We start from the raw sequence: 12,966 nt of genomic DNA on the forward strand, positions 1-12,966 counted from the left end.
TCATCGACTTTGCGTCATCGAAGCATAATATCAGTAAGGGGAGCTTGCTGAAACTTCGAAAGTCGATGTTGGACGCCAAGCTGGAAACGGCGGTCGGAACGGCCAAGTGCGAAACCGTGAAATCTGTGGAGTCGAGGTCTACCCAGACTGAGCCCCAAGAATTCGCGGATTTGGGCAAGGTCGAATCGACCGAGGGCGTGCCTGCGAAGACGGTGGTGCCAAAGTCTACCCAGACTGAGGCTCAAGTATTCGCGGGCACGTCGGGGGTGACTGCTCCAACGGAGCAGACACAAAAACGGGGAAGACAGTCTCCAGGGGATGAGTTCCCTGGGGGGCCGCTTCAAATCGCGGAGGGTTACTACCCCGAACAAGGGTAGTGGGGCTGGGAAGCTGAACCCCGGCCAGGTACCTCCAAAACCGGGAGAGGAAGGACCTGGAAAGGTCCGTCCACCCAGGAAAGACGGTGGTAAGGGGTTACGGCAGGCTGAGAGCTCTCAGCCACCCCAGACCAGGGAAATAGAGGGGGATGACGCCTCCTGGACCCTGGTCAAGAACAAGAGGAAACCGAAGACGTCAAGGGCCGAAAAGAAGGCCCAGGCGAATGAGGGTAGCAAGAAGTCTAGGGTAAGCGCCAATCGCTCCAGGGGCGATGCCCTAGTCATCAAAACGGACGAGGCTAAGTACTCGGACGTCTTGAAGGCGATGAGGAGTGACGTCAAGCTCGGTGAACTCGGCGCCGAAGTACGTCGAATAAGACGTACCCGGAAGAGGGAGATGATCCTCGAGCTAAAGCGGGGCGTCTCGCAAAAGGGCGCCGCCTACAAGAAGTTGGCGGAGGAAGTCCTAAGCGAGACGGTCAAGGTGAGGACACTCACGACGGAGGTGAATCTAAGGGTTAAAGACCTGGACGAGATCACCGAAGTCGAAGAGCTCGTCACGGCACTGCGGCGACAGTGTGAAGCGGAGACGTCCACCGCAGCTGTTCGGCTACGGAAAGGTCCGGCAGGGACACAGTAGTCAAGGTTGGGTGGTCGGTATGCCCTGTGGGCATATATGAGCAACCTTGGAACCGGGGCACAAACAATGGGACTGCAAAGGCCCTGACAGAAGCAAGCTCTGTCGACGCTGCGGATTGGAGGGACCTAAGGCACAATGCTACACGAACCCTCCCAACTGTTTGATCTGTTCCAGCAAAGTTGCGAACTGCAAGCACTCCATAGGGGGTTCGAAGTGCCCGGCGTTTAAGCGTGCTGCAAAATCACAGTGCAGGTAACGCAGCTAAACCTGAACCACTGTGATGCAGCCTAGCAACTGCTGTGTCAGACAGTTGCTGAATGGGGGATGGATATCGCCATCATAGCAGATCCTTACCGGGTACCCGCCAGGAACGGTAATTGGGTCACCGATGGGTCTCAAATGGCAGCGATATGGACAACGGGGAAATACCCAGTTCAAGAGTTGGTGTCTTCGGCACATGAGGACTTCGTCATTGCCAAAATCAACGGGGTCTTCTTCTGCAGCTGCTATGCGCCTCCTCGATGGTCGATCGAGCAGTTCGGTCGAATGCTAGATTGTTTGACGGCTAACTTGTGGAAGACATCATACTTCGACGACGAGGTGTTTAAGGAAGCGCTCCGCCGCGAGCACAATACTCTCGGTCTGAGCGGCGAGCAGCTGGTAACAGTACTCTCACGTGCATGCGATGCCACCATGCCTAGGAAAGTCCACCCTAGGAATGGGAGGCCACCGGCTTACTGGTGGACTCGAGCAATTGCGAACCTGCGCCGCGCCTGCCTACGGGCAAGGAGGCGGATTCAGCGAGCACGCACAGAAGAGGAGCGTGTTGAACGACGGGTGACGTTCGTGGCTGCTAGAGCCGCTCTGAAGTCTGAGATTAGATCAAGCAAAAAAGCCTGCTTCGAGGGCCTGTGTCAAAGTGCCAACGCGAATCCATGGGGTGACGCCTATAGGGTCGTAATGGCCAAGACACGTGTGGCGATGGCCCCTACAGAGCGGTCTCCAGAGATGCTGGAGAGGATCATCGCGGGGCTCTTCCCACGTCACGACCCAAGTCCCTGACCTCCCTTTGTGGAGCTGCCAGGGGCCAGGGTGGCCGACGAGGGAAGAGTAACTGTGGCGGAACTTGCGGGGATTGCACAGTCCCTTAGTGTAGGTAAGGCGCCAGGAAAGGAAGGTATTCCGAACCTGGCCATCAAAGCGGCCATTGCTGAGGCTCCCGAGATGTTCAGATCTGTCATGAAGAGATGCCTGGACGAGGGAGTCTTCCCTGAAGCATGGAAAAGGCAGAGCTTGGTCCTATTGCCAAAGGCGGGAAAACCACCGGGGGATCCGTCGGCATATAGACCAATATGCCTGCTTGATACGGCGGGGAAGGTGCTCGAGAAGATCATCCTCAACAGGTTGTTGTTACGCACGGAGGGTGCGGATGGTCTATCGAGTAACCAGTTAAGCTTCCGAAAGGGTAAGTCAACCGTAGACGCTATCTTGTCGGTTACCAAATCCGCGGAGGTAGCTATCAGGCGTAAGAGGAGGGGAGTTCGCTATTGTGCAGTAGTGACTCTCGACGTGAGGAATGCTTTCAACAGTGCCAGTTGGGCAGCTATTGCATATGCGCTCCTGCGTCTTGAAATTCCCGAGTACCTGTACAAGATTTCCGGAAGCTACTTCCAGAATCGAGTACTGGTATACGACACGGAGGCGGGTCGGAAGTGCGTTGACATAACCTCAGGGGTTCCGCAAGGTTCCATACTGGGTCCGGTGTTATGGAACGTCATGTACGACGGTGTCTTGAGGTTGAAGTTCCCGGTGGGCGTGGTAATCGTCGGCTTCGCTGACGATATTACGCTGGAGGTCTACGGCGAATCGATCGAAGAGGTGGAATTGACTGCAGCCCATTCGATCGCAATTGTGGAGGAGTGGATGAGTTCCAGGAAGTTAGAACTGGCTCACCACAAGACTGAGGTGGTTGTTGTTAACAACCGAAAGTCGGAGCAACAAGCGGTGATAAGGGCAGGCAACTGCACGGTCACCTCTGAACGCTCCATCAAACTCTTGGGGGTAATGATCGACGATAAGCTCACCTTTGATAGCCACGTCAATTACGCCTGCAAGCGTGCCTCCACAGCTATAGTGGCATTGTCCTGGATGATGTCCAATAGCTCTGCGGTTTATGCCAGCAAGCGCAAGGTTTAGAGGAAACGGTGGAACACGTGTTGTTCGTGTGCCCGCGTTTTCGCACAATGCGTGACCACATGCTTGCCACATGTGGTCTGGACACTACCCCGGACAACCTAGTCCGGAGGATGTGTAAAGATGAAGTTGGCTGGAACGCCGGTTTATCGGCTATCGTCCAAATCGTCTCGGAGCTACACAGAAGGTGGCGCGTGGACTCGAGGAATGGCCAGTTCAGGCGCAAATAAGAGGTGGTCCAAGGGTTCGGAGTCGGCTTCATGGGTCATACCGGTGCCCTGTGGTCGAACTCGATCCTTTTATCGAACAAGTGGGCTCGTGAAGAACAACATGGTATCCTAAATTAATGATTTCGTGTGTGTTACTTCTACGTGAAGTTAAACGATTTACAATGATATGGAAATGCTAATATCATCTTCAAACTTGGACGTACATGTTCATGATAGCATTAGAGGCGAAAGTATAGAATTGATAGTTCCGTTAGGATTCGAGCATGAAGAATGTTTTATTAGAAGTCGATTTGAAAGCTAGCGGATAGCAAATATTTGTGATGGCATATATCGTCAAACCACCTTCCTTCTTGCCAGTGGAGATATATCAGTGTGGACTGATATTCTTCCTCCCCTTCATATGGGAGCTTGGCAGAAGGAAGGTGCTGACATATGCCATCGCGTGCGGAAATATTGCTATCGACAGATCGCTTTCAAATTTCTAATATGACATCAGCATTCTTCATGCCTGCCGTATCCTAACGGAACTATCAATTCTATACTTTCGCCTCTAATGCTATCATGAACATGTACGTCCAAGTTTGGAAGATGATATTAGCATTTCCATATCATTGTAAAACATGGTATCGTCGCTTTCGCGGCGTCGGTCAACCGGGCGGGTTCCGAGCCCGAGGACGGAAAGGGGTCCTCGTCAAGGCTAGGGCAGGCGTAGGCACAGCGTCGGCAAGTCCCTCTGTGTGCTGGCGAATAGGCCCTATCGCAGAGAGGTCAATTTGGGGTGCACGCGGCATCATCATTCTTGATACCAGTCGTGCAGAAGGAAGCAGGCGCGAAGTCGACCCTTCCCACCTTCCGAGTTCATAGGGCGTGGTAAGGCCACCTGGAAAGCCGGCATTGCGCTGGCACGATACCATGGTGTTCTTCTAAAAAAGCGAGTCACGACGTTCGATGCTGCAAGGACACGCAGCTAACCTCGAGGATGCGTTATGCACTGGCCCCCCCTTTGAAGCATTACTTTCTGGTTGTACCGAAGGGACGATGGGCTTGGCGGCAATGGAAACGGTTTAGTGGGTCGGGGATGCAGTCCTGCCTCCCTCGTTTGCTGTTGGAGGTGGCCCCTAACCCCACACTTCCTGGACAACCCAGGATGTCTGTTGAGCAGATACCCCCTCCATTGCTTAGGAAGAAAAAAAAACACCAGCTTCGACCCGAATGGGGTCAGACAAGACCCCGTTGTGCAGCACTCTACACGAGAAGGGCGTACTGTGCCTCGAGGAGGATCAGGAACTCTTCTAGGTCGCCCCACGTATTCTCGAGATGACGGTCGGATGCTTTTTCGTAGTAAATGAAAGCTGAATAAAGAGACTCTTGGAGTACTTTGACCTGCTACATAATGATATAGATTGTGACAAAATAGTCCACACAGGATCTTCCGACACAGAATCCGGCTTGCTGCTGCCGGAGATCTTCTCTTCATTCCGTGCTAGAATAACTTTGCATATGAATTTGAGAACGGTAGGCAGCCGCATTATACCTCGCCAGTTATCGCACGCAGTCAGGTCACTTTTTTGGGTATTTTTACTCAAATATCCTGCATCCAGTCGCTTGGGAAAGTCGCGGTGTCTCATATATTACGAAATAAACGATGCAATAGTTGAACGAAGTTCACAGGATCATCTTTGAGCATCTCGGCTGAATGCGATAGACCCCTGGGGCTTTGTTCGATCTCATGCTTTCGATGGTCGTTTGGATCTCTAACCGGTAATGGAGCTTCGGCATTGACGCGTGTTATACGTCCACAATTATAATCAACGTTTACGCACTCTGATCACTACCTCGTTGTCAGTAAAATTCGATCACGGTTGTCAACTGTATCGAAAGATCACAGCGAACGATTGGTTACAATATCCAGCGATTGTCGACGGAAGGAACATCGGCTGAGTACCGCTAGAAGCTCGTCGAACGGATAAGTGCAATCAATGTTATCGACATCATCAACGATCTTTAGGAGTCGATCCATGGAGCGGTGAACACAACAGCGCGAGAAGTGGTAGGCACTGCACAGAGCAACCCAGGACGGGTTGGTTCGATGTGAAGTGTCAGAGAGTGACAGAGGAACGTTGCCAGAAGTCAGCTGTTGGTGTCGGGTACCCGATCGAATAGAGATCGGTACAAGAAAGCAAGAGCCGAAAAACAAACCCACCGCGAGGCACTGGAAAAAAATGGAGCAGAATGATATGCGGAGGTTTTATGAGACTGTCATAACAATTTGATTAAGGTAACAAGGTGCAAAATTTGATGGTACTCAATGTAGTATCGACGCTTGAAAGGAAACACATTGTCTCTGATTGCCAGTCTCAATACTAATGAGGTTTATTCTCTGCTTCGTATCGTACATGTTATGAGTAAAGCTTTTACAGTCGTGAGCTATATGTGAAAGCTCTCACGACCCTTGTTACCAAGGTTTATCTATTAATAGGTATCATTAGAAATAACAGTAGATACTACATTCACTTTCTTCTTTTTATCTGGTTCAATGTTATTATTAGGTTTCAATCCTTTTGGACGGCTTGCACGTAATGACGCATATATGTTGGCGGTCGAATAGTTCGTTTAACTCCACGTCCTCTGGTGCAGTCTGCATGTTGTCCTATGCCTTCGTCGGGAGAATTACCTGTTGAATATAAAGTATTTTACTGGTATGTTATTTCAATGAAGTGGTTTAGGGTATATTATACCATCAGGTTTGTTCGTTTCTTGTGCGCACAAATCAGTCACACCCACCGGAATGCGTTGTAGATGGGTCACATGTCTTCGGTATTTAACACCAGATTCTGAAGCAACTATCACATCCCCGCCCTTTCGTTTGATTACTTTGAATGCTTCGGAATCAAAAGTTGGTGTTAACTTATTCGTTTTAGTCATTTTCTTCAGCAAAACGTTGTCGCCTTCCGAGATAAGATTCGGTTTAGCATTCCGTCGTTCATCTGCGTACAGCTTACCTCTTTCTTTCATGGCTTTGTCTTGATCTATCAACTCTTCATCGACATCTTTAGGCTGATAGATAGACGGGAGTTTATCACGAATATTATACCCGAACATCAGTTCTGAGGGTGTTTTCTTTGACGTCGAGTGGGAAGATGAGCGATACATTAGTAGGTATTTGTTCAATTCTTCGATCCAGTCACCGTTCATTGTTTGATTGATCGTTAATCTTTTCAAAATAGAACGGTTTTGTCGCTCAACTTCACCGTTCTGTTGGGGCCAGTATGGTGTAGTGCTGATAAGCTTTATATTGCTAGATTTGCAATACGTCCGAAACTCCTCGCTAGAAAACTGTGGACCATTATCAGCAGTAATTGACAAAGGTAGGCCAAACCTTGCGAAAATTGATTCCAAACGCCGTATGGTTTCTCTGGAGTCCGTTTTTTTCATAATTTCAATCTCAATGTAGCGACTGAAATAATCGACTACTACGAATAAGTAGTGACATGACGGAAGAGGACCAAGGAAATCAATAGCCAGGTGTTCCCATGGGCCTGAGGGAAGCTCTCTACGTTTCATCGGTTCGGGCGCAGAAGGAGCTGCAACCAGCATGCATCCACGGCAGTTTTAATATACTGCTCAACCTGTGCATCCAATTTCGGCCACCAGACTTTCGCACGCAATCTCTGCTTCATGACCGTCATCCCAGGATGGCCCTCGTGCGCTAGGGTCCAACGTCTGCTTTCTCAACAGTTCCGGAATCACTATTCTAGTTCCTCGCAATAAAATCTTTCCTGCAAAGCAGAGTTCTGTGGCGAACAATTTGAACGGTAATGAGTCACCTGACCACTCGCCTTGATCCAAAGCTATACGAACTGATTGAATCGACTTATCTGCAGCAGATGCTTCTTCGATTTCTGTTATTTTAGCGCTACTGGTGTTGCATTTGATGCTACCCAATGTACATAATGTTCCACACATTCATCAAACGTCATTCCAGTAGCACTCGTAGTAATGGCCAATCGGGATAGCGAGTCAGCAATATTCATTTTTCCTGGTCTGAAGATTACTTTTGCTTTGTACGCTTGTAATCGAACAACCCACCTCTCTATCCTGGCACATGGCTTTGATCGAGGCTTAAATATCGCTTCCAAGGGTTTATGGTCTGTAATCAGTTCGAATTCTCGGCCAAACAGGTAAAAGTGAAATCGTTCCACTGCCCATACAAGCGCCAAAGCCTCTTTTTCAATTTGGGCATAACGCTTTTCTACATCGGATAAGCTCTTGCTAGCGTAAGCAATTATCCTTGGCCCATGTTCATTCACCTGAATAAGCACAGCCCCTAAGCCAACTGGGCTTGCATCGGCTATCAGTTGCGTACGATCATCAATGTCATAGTAACCCAGTGTTTTAGGGTCCGTCAAATGTTCTTTCAGTTTTGCAAAAGCTTTTTGCTGTGTGGTTCCCCATTCAAATTTTCGTCCTTGATTCGTCAATAGTCGCAGTGGATACGTTAGAGTAGCCAAATCGGGAAGAAACTTGCCGACAAAATTAACCAAACCGAGAAAACTTCTTACTTCTTCTCCATTTCTCGGTGCTCTGAAATTTTGTATTGATTCAAGTTTATCTTTATCAGGCTTAATTCCATCCGCTGACAACGTGTGACCTAGGAAGTCCATTTCGGTTACTCCATAAACGCATTTTTCCTCGTTTAGTGCTACATTCCATTCTTTTAGTTTGAGAAGAACTTTTTCTAATCTCATATTGTGCTCCTCATGATCAGACCCGTACACAATAGCATCATCAATGTACACCATGCACCCATCGCATCCGCTCAGAACCTGTTCCATTGCCTTTTGGAACAATTCTGGCGCGCAGTTGATCCCAAACATAAGTCGGGTGTATCGAAACAATCCTCTGCGCGTAACAAAAGTTGTAATCTCCCTCGACTTTTCCGATATTTCAACCTAAAATAAAACTCTTGTTTATTTTTTTCCATCAGAATCTATGTTGTTTATTAAGTCATCAAAAATTGAAAGTTCAAAGCATAAAAATTAGGTCCGAATGTTCGAAAATAAAAATTGATCCATCAGCCTACCTGATGGAAAGCGTGCTTCACATCGATCCGAGAGAAAACTTTCGCTTTTGCCAGTTGAGGAAGAAAATCCTCGAAAGTCGGTAAGGGGTGATTCCGAGGGTGAGTCACTCTCTCTACCGCCTCGTTGGCACGTCGCATATCCACACAAATTCGAATGTCGTCTCCTTTGGGAACCACGACCACCGGGGAGACCCATTTGGATGGTTCATTCACTGGTTCGATAACGCCTTGGCTGAGTAACTCGTCAATTTTCTTATCAACTCTTTCTTCCAATGCCACTGGTATGCGTCTGTACGGTTGTACAACAGGTGCAACATCGGCCTTGATGGGAATGTCTACCACAATTCCCTTGATAGTACCCAAATGCTTGCATTCAGCTTTTATTTCGTTCACAGGAATATTAATTTTTAGAACCCCCATTGATGTTGCAGTGTCGCGACCGATAAGGATTTTGCCGTGACCTTCTATTACGTAGAACTCTGCCAGTCCAGTTACGTTGCATAGCTTGATCATTGCTGTAAATACGCCCAGTAGTGCCAGGGGTTGACCTCCATAGGCCTTGAAGGATTTCGATGTTTCTCGTCGTTGATTTGACACTCTCACTTTGTTGGTTTTCAGTGTTTCCCAATCTTTTTGGCTCAACAAATTGTATTTGGAACCGGAGTCGATCACTGCATGAACAAGTACTCCTCCGATCTCACACTGGATTTCACCGTCACTGTCGCTAGTGGTTACATTGAACACGTATTCTATTTTCTCGTCAGTTATTTGTTTCACAGTGTTTGAGTCATCATCGGAACGACTTTGTTCGGCAGTTTTGTTGTCTCTGTCGTCCCGCCGATTTCCAATCCATCGGTAGCTATTTGCTCTTATCAAATTCTTGTTTCTGCGGCACTTTCTGGCAAAATGGTCTTTGCCTCCACATCGGTTGCATGCCTTTCCTTTGGCAGGGCAATTCGCATCTCTTGCTAGATGTCCACTGTATCCACAACGATGACATTCAAACTGCACCATTTCAGCATGCCGTTTACGCATGGCAAAAGATCGCTTTGCATCAATTTTGTTGACTTCGCTGATGTTTGGTTTCGAAATTTCATTAACAGCAAAAGATTTCTCCTGCTGTGCAACGGTTTCGAAAATTTTTGCAATGCTCAAAATTTCCTCCAGACTCGCATCACCTCGCTTTAATAGATCCCGGCGCAGCGCAGCCGATTGGCAGTTCTGTATAATTTGGTCTTTTATGTTTTCCTCCGTTCGGTCACCAAATCCGCACCGTTCCGCTTGGACTCTCAATCTGATGGTGAATGCATCAATATTTTCCCCGGATCGTTGTCTCATCTGGCGCAGTAAGTGACGTTCATATGTGGTGTTCTCCTTTGGCATAAAAAACTCATTCAACCTGGCGCGTGCTTCCTCATAGTTTGTCATATTCGGTGTGTAATGTTCGATGTTTAGTAGAGGTCCGCGAAATTCGGCACCGGCCAACTCGGGCAATGTATCGAAAAGTTGTTGGATGCTCGAACCGGCGAAGTGTAGCAATAAATCTCTCTTCCAGTCTTCATCGTCTACCCGACTAGCTCGAATCATTGTTTCGAACGATCTGAGCCACTTGCTCCATTCAACACCGACATCGTCGGTATGAGCAGTATAATCGAACGGCTGCATCTGCAGTCCCAACGACCGAATCATGTCTGCAAACGATACGAACGTAATTACAAAATTAGTGCACCATTTTCAGCAATTGCTTGTATTATTTACAGTTTTCGAATGAAATTCTACTAATTACTCGAGTATGCATTTCCTGAATCCTCACATGATTGTATTTGTCAACATATTTTCTTTAACCGATCTGTCAAAACTCAAAACACAATTATATTCGTATAGGTTTGTTTGTGCATATACATATACCATCATCAGATATCTCGCTTAACTTTTCAAAAGGACCTAAGTAACATTTTTATCATGAATTAAATTGAATACTGCAATCAATAGCTTTCATATTGTTCTGTTGTTTGCGCTATTCAAATTAATTCATGAAAAAAATGTTACTTAGGTCCTTTTGAAAAGTTAAGCGAGATATGATGTATTTGAAACATGGTGGCCAGTGTGTGTGCATAGTAGAGTGGCCCAGCCTAGTATGGGGAGAAAAAAAGTCGTCGGATTATACGGGGCACCCTCCAGAATTTGGCCTTTAGGTAAGAAAATCATTCCCTGAAAATTTCAGCCTGATCGGTTATTGCATAAGCTGGCGCAATTGATTTGAAGTTAATATGGGGGTTTCAGCCGAAATATATGGGAAAATACACCTTTGTTACTATTTCGTACAGGAAATTGGATGGAAGAGCCCGATTGAGCCCAGATTTGCAGGAAATGAAGTTAACATGCCCATGAACAATTCGACATGAAATTCTACTATTACTACATAAACTTTAAATCAGTTTTTGGCTGATTTATTTGGAGTTGGGTTGAGCACTTTGAAATTCATTAATTGCCATGAAAACATACGCATGCAATCAAAGGTGCCTGCGATGCGTGATTTCGCGCGCACTGAAACATAAGTAACTGCATGCGCGCCACAACACATATCGCAGCTACCTTCGATTACATGCGCTTGTTTTCAAGGCAATTAATGAATTTCAAAGTGCTTAACCAAACTCCAAATAAATCAGCCAAAAACTAATTTAAAGTTTATTTAATCATAGTAGAATTTTATGTGGAATTGTTCATTGGCATGTTAACTTCATTTCCTGCAAATCTGGGCTCAATCGGGCTTTTCCATCCAATTTCCTGTACGAAATAGTAACAGAGGTATATTTTCCCATATATTTCGGCTGAAACCCCCATATTAACTTCAAATCAATTGCGCCAGCTTATGCAATACCCGATCAGGCTGAAATTTTCAGAGAATTATTTTCTTACCCAAAGGCAAAATCCTGGGGGGTGCCCCGTAGAATCCAACGACTTTTTGTATCCTGGGCCAGTCTAATGCACAGATATCAGTAGTTTCTCTCAGTTCACACATACTTTGGTTTGTTCTCTAATGGTTCTTCTCCTCTACACCAATACTAACTCACATCAAGTGCAATACAACTATTCAGTTTGATTTTCACCGATACAAATGAGGTTTGTTTTTCAGCATATAAGCATCGAAAACTTTTCCAGATTGAAAACAGATTTTTCTAACCGCATTTAAGCGACAACATGTCCTCCCTTTTTTTTTTGACCTGCTCTTTCGCAGAATGAAATCAGACATTCCGAACCGCATTTAAGCGACTGATTAATTTCAAAATATCCTCCATTTTTTCAGCTCTTTCGCAAAATTAAATCAAACATTCCGAACCGCATTTAAGCGACTAATTTTTAGAGTGAAATCAGACAGACTGAGACCCTTGCTGAGACCGCATTTAAGCCACAGAACAACTTTTAATTGCCTTTCCGTAGTCATACCTCCAGATACTTACCAAATGAATTCGCCATTTTTGGTTCCTCGTCGTTCCTGTAGTATCGACGCTTGAAGGGAAACACGTTGTCTCTGATTGCCAGTCTCAATACTAATGAGGTTTATTCTCTGCTTCGTATCGTACATGTTATGAGTAAAGCTTTTACATTCGTGAGCTATATGTGAAAGCTCTCACGACCCTTGTTACCAAGGTTTATCTATTAATAGGTATCATTAGAAATAACAGTAGATACTACACTCAACTGACACCATGGGCAGGAAAGGGTTAAAATAAAAACCAACAACCCAAAGATGAAGGACCTTTATGCTCAACCACTTGCAACATATAAGAAATAGGGGAACGGTTCGCCACTTCATCTCGTAGCTCACATTTCCATCCTATCAAAAACAAAGAAATGGAAAGGAATTTGGTTTGTTTATTATTTTTGTGATTTTTTTCAGCAGTGAGCACGCATGTTGACAAAAAGAAGCGACGAATTTGGTGCCGTATTTCTTTGTTTAGCGATGAGATTGATATATGTACAGTGAGATTGAGATCGTAACATTTCCCCTATGATAAAACATATTTTTCGGATCGAAGCAAACCTCCAGGATTCAATATTCGGAAGCAATAATAAGAAAAACGGTACTTCATTTAGCATTCAGATGCAGATTTTATTTCTAAACTCTGCTATTTGCCTGGAAAGCGTACCTTACATTTAATTATAACTGTTTTCATTATATGTTATTAGGTAGTACATATTCTTGCATTCGTTAATCTGCTTAAAATACGTGTCGATTGAAAGGAGTTACACACTGCTGGTCTGTACGATAACACCGGATTGAAGTGGAAATCTTATCCTATCTCTCTTGGAAAGCGATGCTGATACAAAACTTTCAACTAATGTGTAAGGGAACGAATGACACAACTACAAACACCAATTCCGGAACCGGAAGGAATCGATACAATAAAAACAAGAATAAATTAACACAAACTTCTCACG

At 45.9% G+C, this 12,966-nt stretch overlaps 1 protein-coding gene across 1 annotated transcript; it reads right to left on the bottom strand.

Moving 5' to 3' along the window:
* Positions 1 to 5,795: 5,795 nt before the first annotated feature.
* Positions 5,796 to 12,050, bottom strand: LOC134204216 (uncharacterized protein K02A2.6-like). Its single transcript, XM_062679043.1, has 5 exons — positions 11,985 to 12,050; positions 8,524 to 10,214; positions 7,751 to 8,392; positions 6,179 to 6,776; positions 5,796 to 6,114 (listed from the first exon to the last, which is right to left on the bottom strand). The coding sequence occupies exons 1-5, from the start codon at positions 11,998 to 12,000 to the stop codon at positions 5,993 to 5,995; spliced, it is 3,069 nt and encodes a 1,022-aa protein (XP_062535027.1). The 5' UTR covers positions 12,001 to 12,050; the 3' UTR covers positions 5,796 to 5,992.
* Positions 12,051 to 12,966: the final 916 nt, after the last annotated feature.

This window comes from Armigeres subalbatus, unplaced genomic scaffold (genome assembly GCF_024139115.2).
Source record: "Armigeres subalbatus isolate Guangzhou_Male unplaced genomic scaffold, GZ_Asu_2 Contig459, whole genome shotgun sequence".
Classification (NCBI taxonomy): Eukaryota; Metazoa; Arthropoda; class Insecta; order Diptera; family Culicidae; genus Armigeres; species Armigeres subalbatus.